This window comes from Xiphophorus hellerii, chromosome 19 (assembly GCF_003331165.1).
Source record: "Xiphophorus hellerii strain 12219 chromosome 19, Xiphophorus_hellerii-4.1, whole genome shotgun sequence".
NCBI lineage: Eukaryota > Metazoa > Chordata > Actinopteri > Cyprinodontiformes > Poeciliidae > Xiphophorus > Xiphophorus hellerii.
This window is the reverse complement of record NC_045690.1, coordinates 21799289-21814698: the sequence shown is the minus strand read 5'-3', so window position 1 is coordinate 21814698 and position 15410 is coordinate 21799289. Positions and strand designations below refer to the sequence as shown.

The 15410-nt window shown below is 41.6% G+C and overlaps 1 protein-coding gene across 2 annotated transcripts in view; it reads left to right on the top strand.

The window, feature by feature from the left end:
- frmd6 (FERM domain containing 6) overlaps positions 1-8053 on the top strand; it is a 32751-nt gene extending 24698 nt beyond the window's left edge. Inside the window, exons 11-14 of one of the 2 annotated variants that reach the window (XM_032547051.1) lie at positions 420-728; positions 1642-1773; positions 1856-1947; positions 3014-8053. In XM_032547051.1, coding sequence (XP_032402942.1) covers positions 420-728; positions 1642-1773; positions 1856-1947; positions 3014-3304 — 824 coding nt within the window. In that variant the 3' untranslated portion in view covers positions 3305-8053. Of the gene's footprint in view, positions 1-419; positions 729-1638; positions 1774-1855; positions 1948-3013 lie in introns of both variants that reach the window. The other variant, XM_032547050.1, reaches the window with a different exon arrangement.
- The last annotated feature ends 7357 nt before the right edge of the window (positions 8054-15410 follow it).

The window sequence follows — 15410 nt, the reverse complement described above, 5'->3', positions numbered from 1 at the left end:
AGGTGGTCATGTTTATTTTTGTCTTTTGGCAAAAAAAAATAACTTGGGTCATTATTTTCATAATGTGACATTACTATATAAAAAAAGGCTTACATGGAAAAACTCCAGGTTTGCCAATTTTGTTATTCAATTAATTGTCAAAATAATTATTGTTAATCGTCTGAAAAATGTATAGATTAATTGATAGATGAAACAATAACTAAAATAACTGATAGTCAGAGCCTTAATGTAATTGTTCTACTATAACGTGTGCAAAGGTTCAAGTGTTATAAATATATATATATATTTTTTTTTTTACTTTGCACTGCATCGTGTTGCAGTGTTTCTTCATTTTTTCTGCAAGAAAAAAGAAAATAAATTATTTTAAGATTGTGAATTATGTTAAACATTAAAGTTCTCTCATGTTGTCGTAACTCCAGAGAAGAAGCAGTACCGGGAGTCGTACATCAGCGACGCCCTGGAGCTGGACATGGAGCAGCTGGACAAGCGTTCCCGCGCCAGCGGCAGCAGCGTCGGCAGCGTGTCCCACCACAAGCGCCTCTCCCGCCACTCCACCACCAGCCACGGCAGCTCGCACACGTCCGGCATCGAGACGGACAGCTTCAGGGCCCCGGGTCAGGCCCCTCACCGGCCCCTGCGCACCTGCAGCTCCTCCACCACCAGCCACGGCAGCTCCCACACCTCAGGCATCGAGAGCAGCGGCAAAGAGCGCATCCTGGATGACGACGGTAAGAGTGGGTGGTTTGTGTCCCCATTTGTTCTGTATTTAGGCTGACGTGTTTTTAGTTTCGCTCACAGAGACGTGCAGTGAAATGTTCTGTTTCACAAGGTCGGACTTTAAGGTCCAGTGCTTTTTAAACTTGGTGTCCTTTCTTCTGGAAGCCTGGTCATGCACAGCTATGCAGACTGATGACACAAGCCTTACATGATAGATCTGACCTTAACAACTTTCTTCTGCTCAACAGGTCTTACTTGCTCCTTCAACCAAGAATTTTTAGGATTTAGGGAATAATTTTAATGAAATAATTTTATCTTTATATTCGTTTTATTTTACCTGTTTTCAATTAGTACCATAATTCTATATTTTTTCCCTTCATTTTTGCACCATTATCAAAATCGACGTCAATGTCAATATTATATTCAGCCAAAGAATAAAATTACATGATTACAAATTACGTCAAGATGATGATAAATATCGGTTGTTAATATCGTATCGGGACGATACCGATATGTTAAAAAAAAATCCTTTTTTAAATTTATTTATTAAATAATTTATCCATTTTTTTACTTTAGCTCATGTTTCTTTTATTAGCACAGTATGCTTATAATTTAGCTACTTTATTTACTTATAAACATTTGTTTTCATTCCTCTTTACTTCCTTGTAGATAAGAAAGTAAAGGTTTGTGTCTGTATTATAACAAACAGTTAAAAGATTCATTTTCTGCCTCTTTTGACAAGTTTTTATGTTTTTTGTTATTGTTTTCCTCTTGTGGGACGTTTGTGTTTTCGTCTTGGACGACATCGTATAAAAGCTGCTCTACAGCTGAGAGTTTGATGTATATCTGAGGGGATTTCAGGCATTTGGACCGGTTTGAAGTTGTGTATTTTCTTTACTCTGATATTGTTTTTGTCCCCAGCAGAGATCGAGATGCTGGTTGACGACCCCAAAGACTACGAGGAGCTTCACGAGATGGCTCTGGATCAGGAGCTGTGCATCCACATCACCGAGGACATGCTGACGATGTCACCAGACCAGACCAACGGATATTCAGGTACAGAAGTTCAGGGAACGACACGCAGCTTCCACGTTTCTGTGATTTGCTCTAAAACGTTTGTGTTTTGGCTTCTTTTCAGGTTTGATAGTAAAAGACATCAGCTCCTCCACTTCCAGCTCCTCGGAGACCGTCGTCAAGATGAGAGGACAGAGCATCGAGTCGCTGCCTCAGGTAACTCCCGACTCATTTCAGCAACATGCAGCAACACCACCGAGACGAAGCAAACAGGGTGAAATACGACGACAAACCTCCAAAGTGTTTTGAAGTTATTTTCAGCCCAGTTATACGGTCCAGCCTAATTTAACACAGTCGGTTCCACCCTTCCAGAGGTAAACGTTCAGCCAGTGTGGCTCTTTTTTTTCCCCCTCCCTTTGAAAGCCACATAATTTAGCACAAACATGCAACAGTACCACAGGGATGACTTAGTCTGAAGATCTGATTGATCTGACAGCAGCATGGGACTGTTTTGCAGTGTAAGGAACTGAAAAAAGTGATTTCCAGGTCTATTTAAGTATAGATAAAAGGTTTTCAAAGCGTGGCAATTCAAGAATAATAAAAGATTTTAGCTCTCCTGCACATTTTGGTGCAGATAGAAGCGCTTTATTTCCAATTGGGGAAGAAAGATTTCAGACAAATTGAAATTTTATTAAAATACAATGTATTTTCAAGTACAACATCTATTCAGTTTCAAACGCATATCCTCCTTTTATTGCTCCAAAGTGACTACATTTTGCTATTTTTCGAATGCGTATGTTAATGCCTAGTTGACCAAAGGCTGCTCCAAAAGCAGGAATTTAACTATAGCGCAGGGCATTCTGGGTAATTAAAATCAAAAGAAACATATGTCTTGCACTAGTAGGAGAGATTGTTTTACCAATGACAAAAGAAAAATCCTACAACCTCTAAAGCCTGACGCCACTCCATTTTTGTTCACATTTTGCGTAGGAGGAAGTTTCACTCGTGTCTTCTTCTGAGGTTTTCTCGTCGTTTCCTTCAGTGGTTCTTGGTGCAGCGCCACCACAGGCGACTGGGGCAGATGTTGTTCAGCTAGTTCAGATTGTTTGGCTCAGCGCAGTGTGAAAGAGAACTGCTGAAAATGTAACAAATGTTGCTACTTTTGTAAGCTGTAAGCTACAGGCACACCGAAACGAGTTTCAACCTCATTTAGTCGCCAAGGAAACCAAAAGGCACCGCTTAGTAAAAGTAACGGCAACATTGTTCCTTTTCACATTCACAGACGACTACGAGCCGGAAGCCTCAGTCCTCCACGGACCGCCACAGCCAATCGCTGGACGACATCCGGCTCTACCAGAAGGACTGCCAGCAGTGGGCGGAGCTTTGCCAGGACACCGCCCACAGCTACACGTTTGGCTGCGCCCAGGAGCTGAACGACGGCGAGGGACAGCAAGGACAGTCGGAGCAGCGCGCCGGCGCACTCGGCGAGCCGCAGCCCTTCCCCATCAAGCGGACGAACAAGTACTTCTCCCTGGACCTGACCAACGACGAGGTGCCCGAGTTTGTGGTGTGATGGTAGCGGACGAGGGCGGCGGGTTTGCTAACGGTTAGACAGCGATAAGAAAGCTCGTCCACTTCCTGAGACTGACCTGCAGGCAAGGAGGATTCTGGGTGACAAGAGACATGTTGACAGAACAAATGGCTGAACGGAGTTTGTTTTTGCTCAAAGGAAACAAAAGGGATCCTTCTATCTTTATTTTTTTGTTTCAGTCGCTTTTTGAAGCCATGCTAAGACTGGAGGTAAAAAAAGACAAGCAGGCCTGTTTGTAAATAAATAGATGGACGTCTTCTGGGCTACGAGCCAAACACAAAAAGTGGAATTAAACTAGAACGCCTGATTCTACGTCCACCGTTCCTCCGGCGCGACGAACCAGAGCTACGATCATCTTCTTCTTCACGTAAACTAAACCGATGTGAACACACCACCGCCGTGCCTTGGCAACACTATGCAGGTGTCGAACGCTCGCCTTGACAATCACAGCCCTCTCCCAACGTTCAAGCCATGAAGATTGAAGGTTCTGCAATCTCTTAAACCTCTCATCCACATTTACGTGAGCGAATCGAGCTCGCTCTGTAGCTTTTTAGACGGTTTCACGACGTTTCTCTATTCGTCCTGTGAAATTTAGCCGAGGTTCCCGGCAGGAGTGAGCCTGAGAACTCCTACATGATCCAACATGCAGTCGAGTTTTGTGGCCAAAATATGATTCTGTGTGGAGTCAAAAGTGGAGCTATCAGCCAAAACAACCCATGCATGTTGATGCTTTATGTCTTTCTTTTGTTTTTTACACTTCTAGCCGTCTATCAGTGCTGGTTTTTTATCTTTTGTTTGTTTTTTTTAAATGGATTCTGTTTTGTTGTTTTTATTTCACATCCTCCTCCAACCAAAAAAAACCAAACATTTTTTAGATGTATTTTTACATTAAAAAAAATATAGTGTATGTTTAGATATTATCCTGTGCGTGGCTGCTGTCATTCAGTATTACAAACAAATCTCGGTGGCAGTGTTAAGGATGTGGAGCTACTAACCAGACTAACTGGTTTCATCTGGTTTAGTCATTTCAGTCTCCCAGTAAGAGTCCAGACGGCCTGAGGACGTGGCCATACAGGCGGTCAGGTGTTCCAGCCGACATGTTGATACTGCAGATGACGTGGATAGACATGGAGCTCTGTTACGGATCAGAAGAACAAATGCAACAGCGTGGCAGGTTAGGCTTCAGTTTAATAGTTTCTTAGTTTTAAATGCGACAGAACGCAATTTGAGTCTTGAAACGTTACACAAAAAAAGGGATTTATTCGAAATAGAAGGCAGAACAATCAACACCGAGTTGTGTTGTTATATAAGGCAACATTTCTGAGATGCAATACTTGAGCAAGACGAACAAAACCACAGTCATTAGCAGGCATGGGTCAGTGAGAGGTTCGCACTGTAAGATTAGAAACCAAGGTTTAACTTTTCTTACACTTATATGTTAAACATGAACATCTTATATTTTAACAGAAAAGCAACATTTATGCCAAAATATGTGGAGATTTTTGCAGCTTTAACTGTTATTTGCAACATGATTTAATGCTGTTTTGATGAGCAGACAAAGGGAAGTGAGATCCTATCGGTAGTTATCTCATCTTACCTTGGCATCTTCGTTTCATACAAGTCTGGATCATGCTAACTGCTAGCCGCATGGACACCTAAGGCCAAAGCGGATTTCTATACAAACTCTAGTCTCAAAAAATTTTATGTAAACTCTATTTTACAAGCCTTTAAGTCGCTGTCATGTTTATATCGGTTGGTCATTTACTCAGGAAATTGAGGTTGGAGACGGTGCGTCACCAGTAATATTCCTGTGTGAAACGTAAACGGACAGTGAAACATGTAAAGCAACTTCCAGTCAGAGTAGCTTAGGGACATTATTTAATTCATATTTATGCCACTTTGCTTTTTATCACTCTGTTACTCAGACCATGAACACTTTATGTTCTCTTCTTTGTACGTTTCACAGAGGAAGATTATTGTTGACGCACTGCTTCCCAGCCTCTGTTTCCTTTGTAAATAATAATCTGCTTCTTCTGTTAACAAGCAGCCATTACAACCTGAGAATGGTTTTAATCTTTATAATCACTGTTGGTCTTTTTTTACTGGAGTTACTTCGAGCCAGTAGAAGTTAGCTTTAGCTTAGCACAATGAACTAGCCGTTAGCTTCAGCCTCTGGGACCAACAGATCTGGATTTATCACAACCCTGCGATCCATTAGTTTCAGAAGTCAGAGTGGAGAGGGACTTTACATCGAAGTTTAGTTAGTTTTAGTCACAAGTTCCAAAACAGTGAGATTTGTGAGGTTTTTTAGTGTCAACTTCTCTTAACACACAACAATAACTATGTATTTCTCCCTTTTTTAAATTTAATATGCTCACCAATTGTGGTTTCACAACACTGAATGCCACCGTAAATATAATATATTACATGAGACTAGTTTTCAATTTATAACTTTCAGTATGGTCTATATATGTGACGGCCATACTGGATGCTAAATTGGTAGATCATCAAACAGGAAAGGAAGAATTCTCACTTCCTGTTCTGCAGAAATATTTAAACCGCTTCTAACCGTTGGACAGAATTTCACTTTAAAAAAAATTCTAACTCCCTATAAGCAAATATACAGAACAACGCTCACTGAAACTTTACGTTGGACAAAATATTGGTCTTTTTTGTCTACCGTAGTTTTATAACAGTGTTAGAAGCTGAAGATTGTGGTCTGGGTATTTATTTCCAACTGTTAATTTTAACTTTCTTGGAAGTAAGGGACACATGTTGCAGCTTTCTTTAAGCCAGTTGACCAACAATGCACAGCAATAGGTGGGGGAGGGGCAGCATTCTTTTAATTGTGTGCTTCAAGGAGCCAATTCTACCTGGCATTGCAATAAAAGGAGTTTAACCATTGTAACAATGCAATATAAACATTTGGAACCTCCATCTGACCCATGCGTGGACCGCGCTAACCTTTGAACCCTAGCGTTGGCGGCAGGAAACACTTAGCCAGCCACTAACGTCTTCCTATCAGCTCTTTGCTGCTCCTTGTGGCTGTTTTCCCTCTCTGCATATTTTCGAAACTTCAATTTTGGATCACAAGCCTGTTTTTCTGTTTTTTACACTGACGTCGTCAACACAAAGTTTTGGCAACATTAGAAGAGTTATTTAAAGTTTTCCATAGAGGAGCTGAAGCTGTCACAGGCTCCGCCCACTAATCCCATGTTAGCATAAAAATATGCTCAGGAACTGACAGGACCAAGTGCGTTCATAAGGCTTCGCTCACATGTTTTGTCTTTAATGGTTTCATTGGTTCACTTGTCTTAAATCTAAAAACTTTTCTATTCTAAATACAACTTAGTAAATGTGCTCATTTAGTCAGGTTGGATGTTCTGGTTATTTTTAGCCTGTATGCTAAGATATGCTAACAAACACATTTAGCTCTCAGTCTGAAAGTGCTCTCAAAGTTCTGGTGTGCGTCATGAACTTATTTCTTAAATAATAACTGTTACACATATATCACAACTTTATTATTTTTAAGATTCTGTTTTGGTTGGCTGATGTTTAAGATCCACATGGTTGCCTTAAGTGTCAGCAATAAATCCTCACATTTAATTAGCAATATAGTATCCACCTTATTCCTGGGAGAAGGTGCTGTGCAACGGTTATGGGTCTTACTTCCGGCGCCCACCGGAAGCAGCGGTGTCTGCTGTCAGACAGCTGCTCACTACAGAGGAGCGCAATTATGACTTTGACCACGAACACAAGCGTAGAGGCGACCACAGCCGCTGTGCGCTCCAGACAGTAATACGGAGAAGCTCCCCACTGGGCTAGAACCGGCCCACACATGAACCGGTTAGAGTCTTTCCGGTGGAAAATCACCTTAAGATGCCCTCGCGGAGTTCCGGTAGCCGTTGCTCCGGTCGTGACTGCACTCTAAATAATTAGACCAAATTGAATTTGTGACTACTTTTGAACGTGCTCCAGAAACAAAAACAACACTCCATGCCTACCGACAGAGGAGGAAACAAAAAGAATGTGGCTTAAAAAAGTATAAACTTTGACAAAGAACCCAAAATGGTTTATCTGTGCTCGTTTCATTTTGTTGACAAAAAGCCAACGGAAGAAAACCCGCATCTGCATTCGGAGCAACGAGTCAGTGAAGCAGCTACATATGCTACTGTGGGTTATTTGCGGCCACTTCTTTAAGTCACCATCCCTCCCGGGGCTAGGAGTAAGGTGGATAGTCGCGCTTCTCTCTGCAGCTTTATCAGGTCAGTTTTAAGTATTAGAATCTCTAGAACAAAATACTTTCTTTAAATTGATAATGCTATGAAATTTTAATGAATTTCTCTGTGTCTTCCTGTGGTTTTACAACAGCTGTTCATTAATCGAAGGTGTCAAAGTCATTTTTTGATCAGCAGCGAGACTTTATTTTTTTTCTTCATTGAACTTAAATGTTTAGGTACACAGCCATGTAGGCATAACCCTGTCATTGAGAGGTTTCATCATTTCATTGTGATTTACTTCTCTGGCTTTAGTAAATGGTCCTACTTACGCTTTGTAAGAGTCTGTGTGTCCCGTAATCCTTTCTGTGAAAGGATCTTCCTGCAGGAAAAGAAGAGTTGTTGTTTTTTTTTGTCACCCTACTGTTAAAAAATAATTTGTAATAATGGATCTGCTCTGTGCCTTTTTGGTACTAATGTTCCTCACATCTAATAAACAGGTACATGTATCTTACTATTGAGCTGCTGTCTGTTATTTACCTAACGCTGTGCAGATTTCCAAACGTGTTCAGAGTATAAGTGAATGGTTCATTTATTTTAGTCATTCAATTGAAAAAAGTTTCACTTATTTTATAATTCACCTCTAAAGCGATGTATTTGAATATTGCTGAAGAACAATAAGAATGATTTTTGACAGAAATCTTCTAATTATTACCTACATAGTCAATGATTGCCCAGCAGATCATCATTGGCCCCCCTACACCAAGTGGATACTTGATAAAGGGTCAATGCTTTTCATAAAGTGCTATGTCCACGAATAAAAATAGAAAGTTAGGTGGAAGGAAAAAATGTGCATAACTGGACAACATTTGCATTTCTGCAGATAAACTATTCTTTAACCAACAGCATAGTCATAGATGCCTTACCTGGGCTATGGGGGGGAAAGACAGGACTGTTGATTTGTCTTTCTGATTAAATCAAAATTATTGATTAATTGGTGTCCCAGAAAGCAAAGGAAGAGTTGAGAGAGTTCATATATCTTACTTAAAGTCACTATTAAACCAACCTGGGGTTTCTTAACAGTTCACTAGAGCCACAGACAGTTCATCTCCATGATGCAAAGATACAAAAACTAACACAAAGGAACCCCAAGCAAGTATTGATATTGGTTGTGCTGTACAGTAAACTGGCTTGCAGTTAGTAAAATACTAGTAGAATATAAAATATTTAAATTTGATGAAAAGCAGAATTGGGACATCATTATTTGTGAGCCGGAATCATCAAAATTAACAGCAATAAATACTTGGAGTATGTGTGTAATGAATATATAATTAACTTTCAGAAAGAAAAGAAAGGAGGAAGAAGTAAAGAAAAAAAATATTTCTTTAGCTTATGCTGCCCTCTGCCGGAACACATTCGTCAGCAATAACTAAACTTGACCTGAAGGTGTCAGTAGTGTACCACACAACAGACTGGTTTCTGCGTCGCCTCTACTGTACTTTAGCTCAGCTCTATAAATATTGGTGATCTAAGGAGAGAACATCTGAAATATCGGTACGTTGTTTTCTGCTGTTTTTGTGTCAATAGTTATATTGTTACATAAATTGTGCTGTATTTGTATTTAAGCTATATTTAGATATTTAGCAGAGTTTTCTTCTTGTCAATGCTGACCAGCTTTTCGCATGCTGCTCTCTGTATTTTGTTGATTTCAATGTATTGATGAGTTTTAGGTGTTTGAGGTGGGAAGGCCTCTTTGCCATCACCCTAATCGTTTATTCCACAGACTCTTTCAGTGACCGGGCCGCTACAAAATGTAAATATGTCTTTAAGCCTGTAGATGTAGCTGTAGATGTTCCTTAACAAAAGAGAGAGAGATTTGTTTCATAAAGCCCAAATAATCCCTGTTTTTAGGTCTGGACTTTGACTGAACCGTTCTAACGCATCATTGACCTTCTCTAAACTAAACCATTGAACTGTTTAACTCTCACCAGCTCTCCTGTCGCTGTTGAAGCAACTCCCGCAGCTTTATGTTGCCACCACCATGTTTCACAGTGGGGGTCCTCTACATGGTTTGTGTCAAACTGTAAACAGGATTCTCCTTTTTTTAGAAACGGTCTCTGCTTTCCGATGGCGCGTACACACACCGGAAGCGTTTCGCCCCTCAATAACGTGTCCGACGCTTCAGGTTTGACGCTTGTGCACCCTGAATGCAGACGCTTGACGTTTTGCTCTACATTTTGTGCGTCTGGTTTCAAAGTCTATGTTGAGGGCGCGTCAGATGGGTCAGCTCTAGCCGCTGTTTTCCGTTGGACGCATCAAACGCTCACAGCGCTCCTAACGGTTCAAATCACGCAGCGCTAGACACTCGAAACGCGCCGCAGCAGCCTTCAACGCGCCGCCACATAGACTCCTGTTTGTAGACCAGACGCGCCCGACGCTCAAAACGCTTTTGGTGTGAACGCACCATTGTAGTTGCAACAGGACAAATAGGACTGAATACAAGCATGCCACACTTTTCAGATTTTTATCTGCAAAAAATAGAGAAAAACCACATGTTGTGCTCTGTTCACGAAACAATTTTCTGCTGCTACTTTCACAATGAAGAGAATCAGTTCTCGATTGGTAAACTAAAGCTTAAGTGTGGTGAAAAATAAAACGCGTTACAGTTTGAAGTTGCTTTTTTTTTTCCGTAAACCATTTCCAGAAAGCGCTATCGTCAGATCTGACCCTCACAATAAAACCGACCAATCGTCTTTTTCAGCGTTCTTCTCCAGGTCCCTTCTCTCTTTAAAAAGAAAAAAAAAAAGAAGCTCCATGTGTTGTTCTCCAATCAGCAGCTGGAACAGATTAACGTCTGAGGTTCTCTCTTTTTTTCTTTTCTTTCTTTCCTTTTTTTTCTTCCTTTCGGTAAATTTCCAAAACTTGGGGAAGAAGACGTATCCCAGAATGCTCTGGTGCAGCAGAGGCAAAGAAAACCTGGATGCTTCACTCACTTCACCGGGCTCCACCTCTTTCCCTCTTTCTACAGCTGTACAGGAAATCAGTCATCCTCCATCCACTGCTGTCTCCATGGCAACACAGAGGGGGGAAATCCTTTTTCTGGTCCTGTCACCACACACACACACACACACGCACACCCCCACACACACACACACACACACACACATTTTTCTCCCTCCTCTAGCCGTTTGTCTTGTTTCACAGTGTGCCGCTCGGTTTGGAGCATTGTGGTTTCACATCCAACATGTTTTTAAGCTTTTACAACCTCATCGGCATTTTTTTTATTATTATTACATGTGCCTCACTATCAGAGAAAACTGAGTGACAGGGCATCTCCGAAGACACACACAGTCTCTCTCTCTCTCTCTTTAAATCCCAGAGGGCACCGGGACAGCACGGACGGAGCGGCTCTGCTCGGCCTCGGAAGGAGGCAGATGGCTGCAAATCACAGATGAAAATCGGGGCCCCTCCCCTTGCCTGGATGATAACCCCACCCCGGCCCGCAACATCTGCCTCCTCCAACAAGCAAAACAAAACAACGCCGCCGACGGGGGCGGAAAAACCTCGGAAAATACAACGATGGTGCTCAACCATTAAGGTAAAAGAAAAGGAAAACAAAAAAAATTCTTGCAAAACAAAAGCAAAACATCGTTGTCGTAAGATAAGGGCTTTTATTGGCAACTCAAAAGCCACAAGCTGTTTCTTTCTTTCTTTTTTTTTCATAAGCTCTGAAAAATAAAATGGATTAAAGGCACTTAGCAGAGCAGCCTATTAAGCTCAACAGCTGCAGTGACACCAAAAGGTCCGGAGATGATCCTTGATCTGATAATAAAACTCAGTAATCAGATTACGAATTAGCAAATCTCTGGATTGGGCTCCTCTGCAGGGAAGCGTTTCCCTCTTTCTGTCTCCGGCGGCGCTCAACCAGCCTGCAGAACTCCAGCACCGTGCAAAAGTGTTGCTAAGCGCGTCGTATTACAACTACAAACTATTTTAATGGGTTTCTATGTTACAGACCCGGGGGGGGGTTTACAACCTGTGGCTCCGGAGCCGCAAGCGGCTCTCTGGAAACTTCCACAATGGACCTTAATAGGTTTGACTAAAATGATAAACAACTAAAGTGGCTATTTCTTTTCAGCTGTTTTTATTGAATAATTGTGCTTAATTGCCATAACAGTTAATTTTGATCTTTTTTTTCTGGTTATATTTTAAAATTACAACAGATTTTCTCTAGTAGTTGTTCGTCAAAACGAATGTATTAAGGTCAGGTGACATCTGCAGCTTTAAATCCGTTTCATTTAGCTGGATTGAGGGAAACCAATGAGGTGACAGGAAGTTAATACATGATTTTCATAACAAATAATAAAAAATGTGCCCCACTTCACTCTGACACCTGCCAATAAAATCCAGTAGTCTTCAGAAGCTCCGTCTGCGCCTAATTAAAACTCATAATCTAAATTCTAAACTAACACAACCAGCAAATTACCCCTGAACACACAATCTTCACCGTAACGCACGGTGGTGGCAGTATCATGCTTTTACTGAGACACACACCAGGTTGCACTGAAAAACAAAATACATTTTAGGCAGCAAAATATTTAAAACTGGGTCAAATTTCACCTTTCAACTGAACAAAAAAAAAAACCTTAAACAGTGGTTTAGATCCAATCAGATTCGTGGACCAGTCAAAGTCCGAATAAGAATCTGTCACAATGTTCGAAAATGTCAGGTTTCACCCATCTTAACGTAAACCGAGCAAAGAAATTACATCCAAAATGTCACCTGCATCATTTTTGTGTCGTTTTACCACATAAAATTCACCGGTGTTTGTGGTGACGCGGCGCCGAAAAGCTCAAGCACCGTAATCTAGATTAAAGACCCGAAACGTCACCTGCTCCAGTTTACACTAGGAACTCTGTGACGTGTCGACCCGAGGCCCCGTCGTCGCCGGAGGAACCGACGCTCAGTTGATTCGCCGCCCTCCTCTCTCCAGACGAGCTGCTACTGTACGCCTCCCGGTGGAGGACGCGCGCACGAATGGAGCTGAGGAAAGTATGACCTGGGGCAGAACGTGACGCTCAGACCAACGAGGTCACGCTGGGCGTACCTGCTGCGGGCGAGCGACGCGGCGTCTCACAAGTGACAAATGGGGACGGGTTGCCTCACGTTCACAATGTCGGAGGCTGTCACTCGCTGATTTGGTGTTTTTATGACGGAGCTGTAGGAAAAAGATGATTCTGTCAGGATCTTTGGGTTGTTTTGGGGCTTGATCTGTTGATTCTAGTCTTATTATTATTCTGCGTTTCTTTGATTAGATCAATGTTGTTTCTGTTTTACTTTAGCTTAGTCCTTCCTAGTGATTCTAGTTTATTTCCTGTGTCTAGTGCTCTAGTTTTATCATGTTCCTTATGCCTAGTGATCTTTTAATGTTAAATTCATTTCCTCGCCCCCTGAGCCACTTTCTCTCTCTCTCTCTTTGCTCACACCTGCAACCTGTTTCTAATCAACTCAGTCGCTCCTTGCCGGTTCCCCCTGTTTTCTCCCTGTTGACTTTTTGTTCCTAGATTTCTGTTTTTGTTCTCCTCTGGCTCCCCGTGATTTTTTTTTAATTCATCATTTCTTATTAAACATTCAGCTCCACCCTCTGCTGCTGCCTCTCCACATTCTGTCCTGCTTCACTGTCACACGCATCACGACACTTTCATTGTAATCGGATCTATTTAAATCCTGGCCTTTTGAAACTTTGTGGCGTTTTTTTTTTTTTTTTTTTTACATAGAAGAACATCTTCTCAAGGTCTTTTTGCAAAAGTTTTCTTTCCTTATTATAAAATCTCAGGATAGAAATGAAGCAGTGGCTCTTTAAAAGTGACGAACGTCCTAGATATTTATCCAAAAATCACAATTAGAAGTTCTCGCTTTTACAAAATGTCTTAGTATTTGTGGTTCTAATCATGTCAGAGAGCAAAAATGGCTCCATGGGTTGAGAAAGTTGAATCAAAACTGACACATACTGCAAAATAGAACCTGCAACACAACAGCTGCGTACTTAAGTAATATTTTATCAGTCAAATCCAAGTAGTTGTCTGTATAAGTCCCAAATGACATCAATAAGAAACAATTTGTAATGTTTAACGTTAGAAAGTACTCACTGTGTGCAGCGGTAGCTTTTTATGGATACTTTAAGGTTTGTTAAGTTTTATCAAGACATTCGTGATCTTAATGTGGCCTAAAATGAAAATGAAAAGTATACAGCGGGAGGGAAACTTAAGGATGTTCTAGATTTTCCTTGTTATCGACCGACACACTGCGGACCAGCGGACGAGCCGCCTGCTGGGAGAAGGAATGCGAGGATGTGACAGCGGCGGACGCGAGGGACAGGATGAGACGGACGCTGCTGATCCACAGTCTCAGTCCCTGAAGGGGTCCAGCGGCTTCCTGCCGGGCGGATCTGCAGAGAGTCTCAAAACAGAAATGTTGACGTACTCGGAGTGCTCGAGTTTCACTGCGTTCGATCTTTTGCGTTAAGTGATTTTGGACAAAGGTCTGACGGTTTGCTCAGCTTTAACAGGAGTTCGCGCAAAGCACAAAGCGAAGGAGAGCCTTCCCGTCGAAGTCAAGCGTGCAACGTGTTGAGATTCGTGATTCAGATGGGAGAATTTGTGGACAGATATTAGAAGAAAAGTGTAGTTGAGCAGAAAACCCACCACCAGGAGCGTATATGGTGGTGGCAGCAGCATGCTGTGGGGTTTTCATTTCTTCAGCAGGGACAGTGTTAGAGTTCATGGGGAGATAGATGGAGCTAAATGCAGGAGGAAAACTTGCAAAAGACTCCAGAATGAGACAGAAACATGTTGCTGTCCATCAAAGCACACACTAGTGTGGTCTAGTCAAAGGCCAACGCTAGATTAAATGATGCATCGGGACTCAAAGAGTGTCCATCCAATCTGACTCAGAATGAGCAACGTTTGTTGGTGGAGATGAAGTTGGCTGTACGCTGCGCAACACAAGCGCACACCACACTTTTCAGAGTGTTTTTTGGAAAAAAAAGGCTTTGTTCTACTTTACCATTTTCTTGCGCAACTTTGTCTTGTTTTATGCGACAGTGGTTTTGGTCTAGTTTCTAGTGCAAATATTTTAGTACACTTGAAATAAGACAGGCTTGATGAAAACGTCTCAGTTCCACTGGCTCGTCATTTCACTTCAAATGTCTCCGTACAAGGGAAATAATCTGCTAATGGAAAATTAAGGAACTATTTACTTGAAACAAGCTCCTACTTCTTGCTGAAACCTGCGAGCTACTTTCAAATGTGGTAAAAAATATTTGCACTAGAAACCAGAGCAAGGTTTACTTTTTAAAGTCGGGCGTTTTAAGACGAAAGAAATTATTTTGGGGGGAAAAAATACAGCAAAGAACTGCACACTCAAATCAACGTGGCCAGCAGAGCATCCAGATGTACAGCTGCTTTCTCTCTCAACTTCTATCTCTCTCTCTTTTTTATTATTATTATTATTCTGAACTATTGTAGCTTCACTGTGACATGGAAGTAGATTAAAAAGATTAAAAGCTTCCGCTTTGGCAGGGGCACAAGAATGCACGCCACACAGGATGTTGTTGAGGTTAGCTATAATTTTTTTTCTTTCTTTTTTAAAAATAAAAAATAAAAAAATGTTACTTAAATCAACAACACGCCGGTATGAATCTTGTTTACAGTAACTGTTTACACAGGCCGCGTGAGCTCTTCCGGTGGACCTCTGAGAGACAGCGCGAGCGTTTCCGATTAGGCAGAAAAGAAAAGAAAAGAAACAGAGAGAGAGAGAGAGAGAGAGAGAGAGAGAGAGAGAGGAGGAAGAGCGGCGGCGTACAGCGTCTT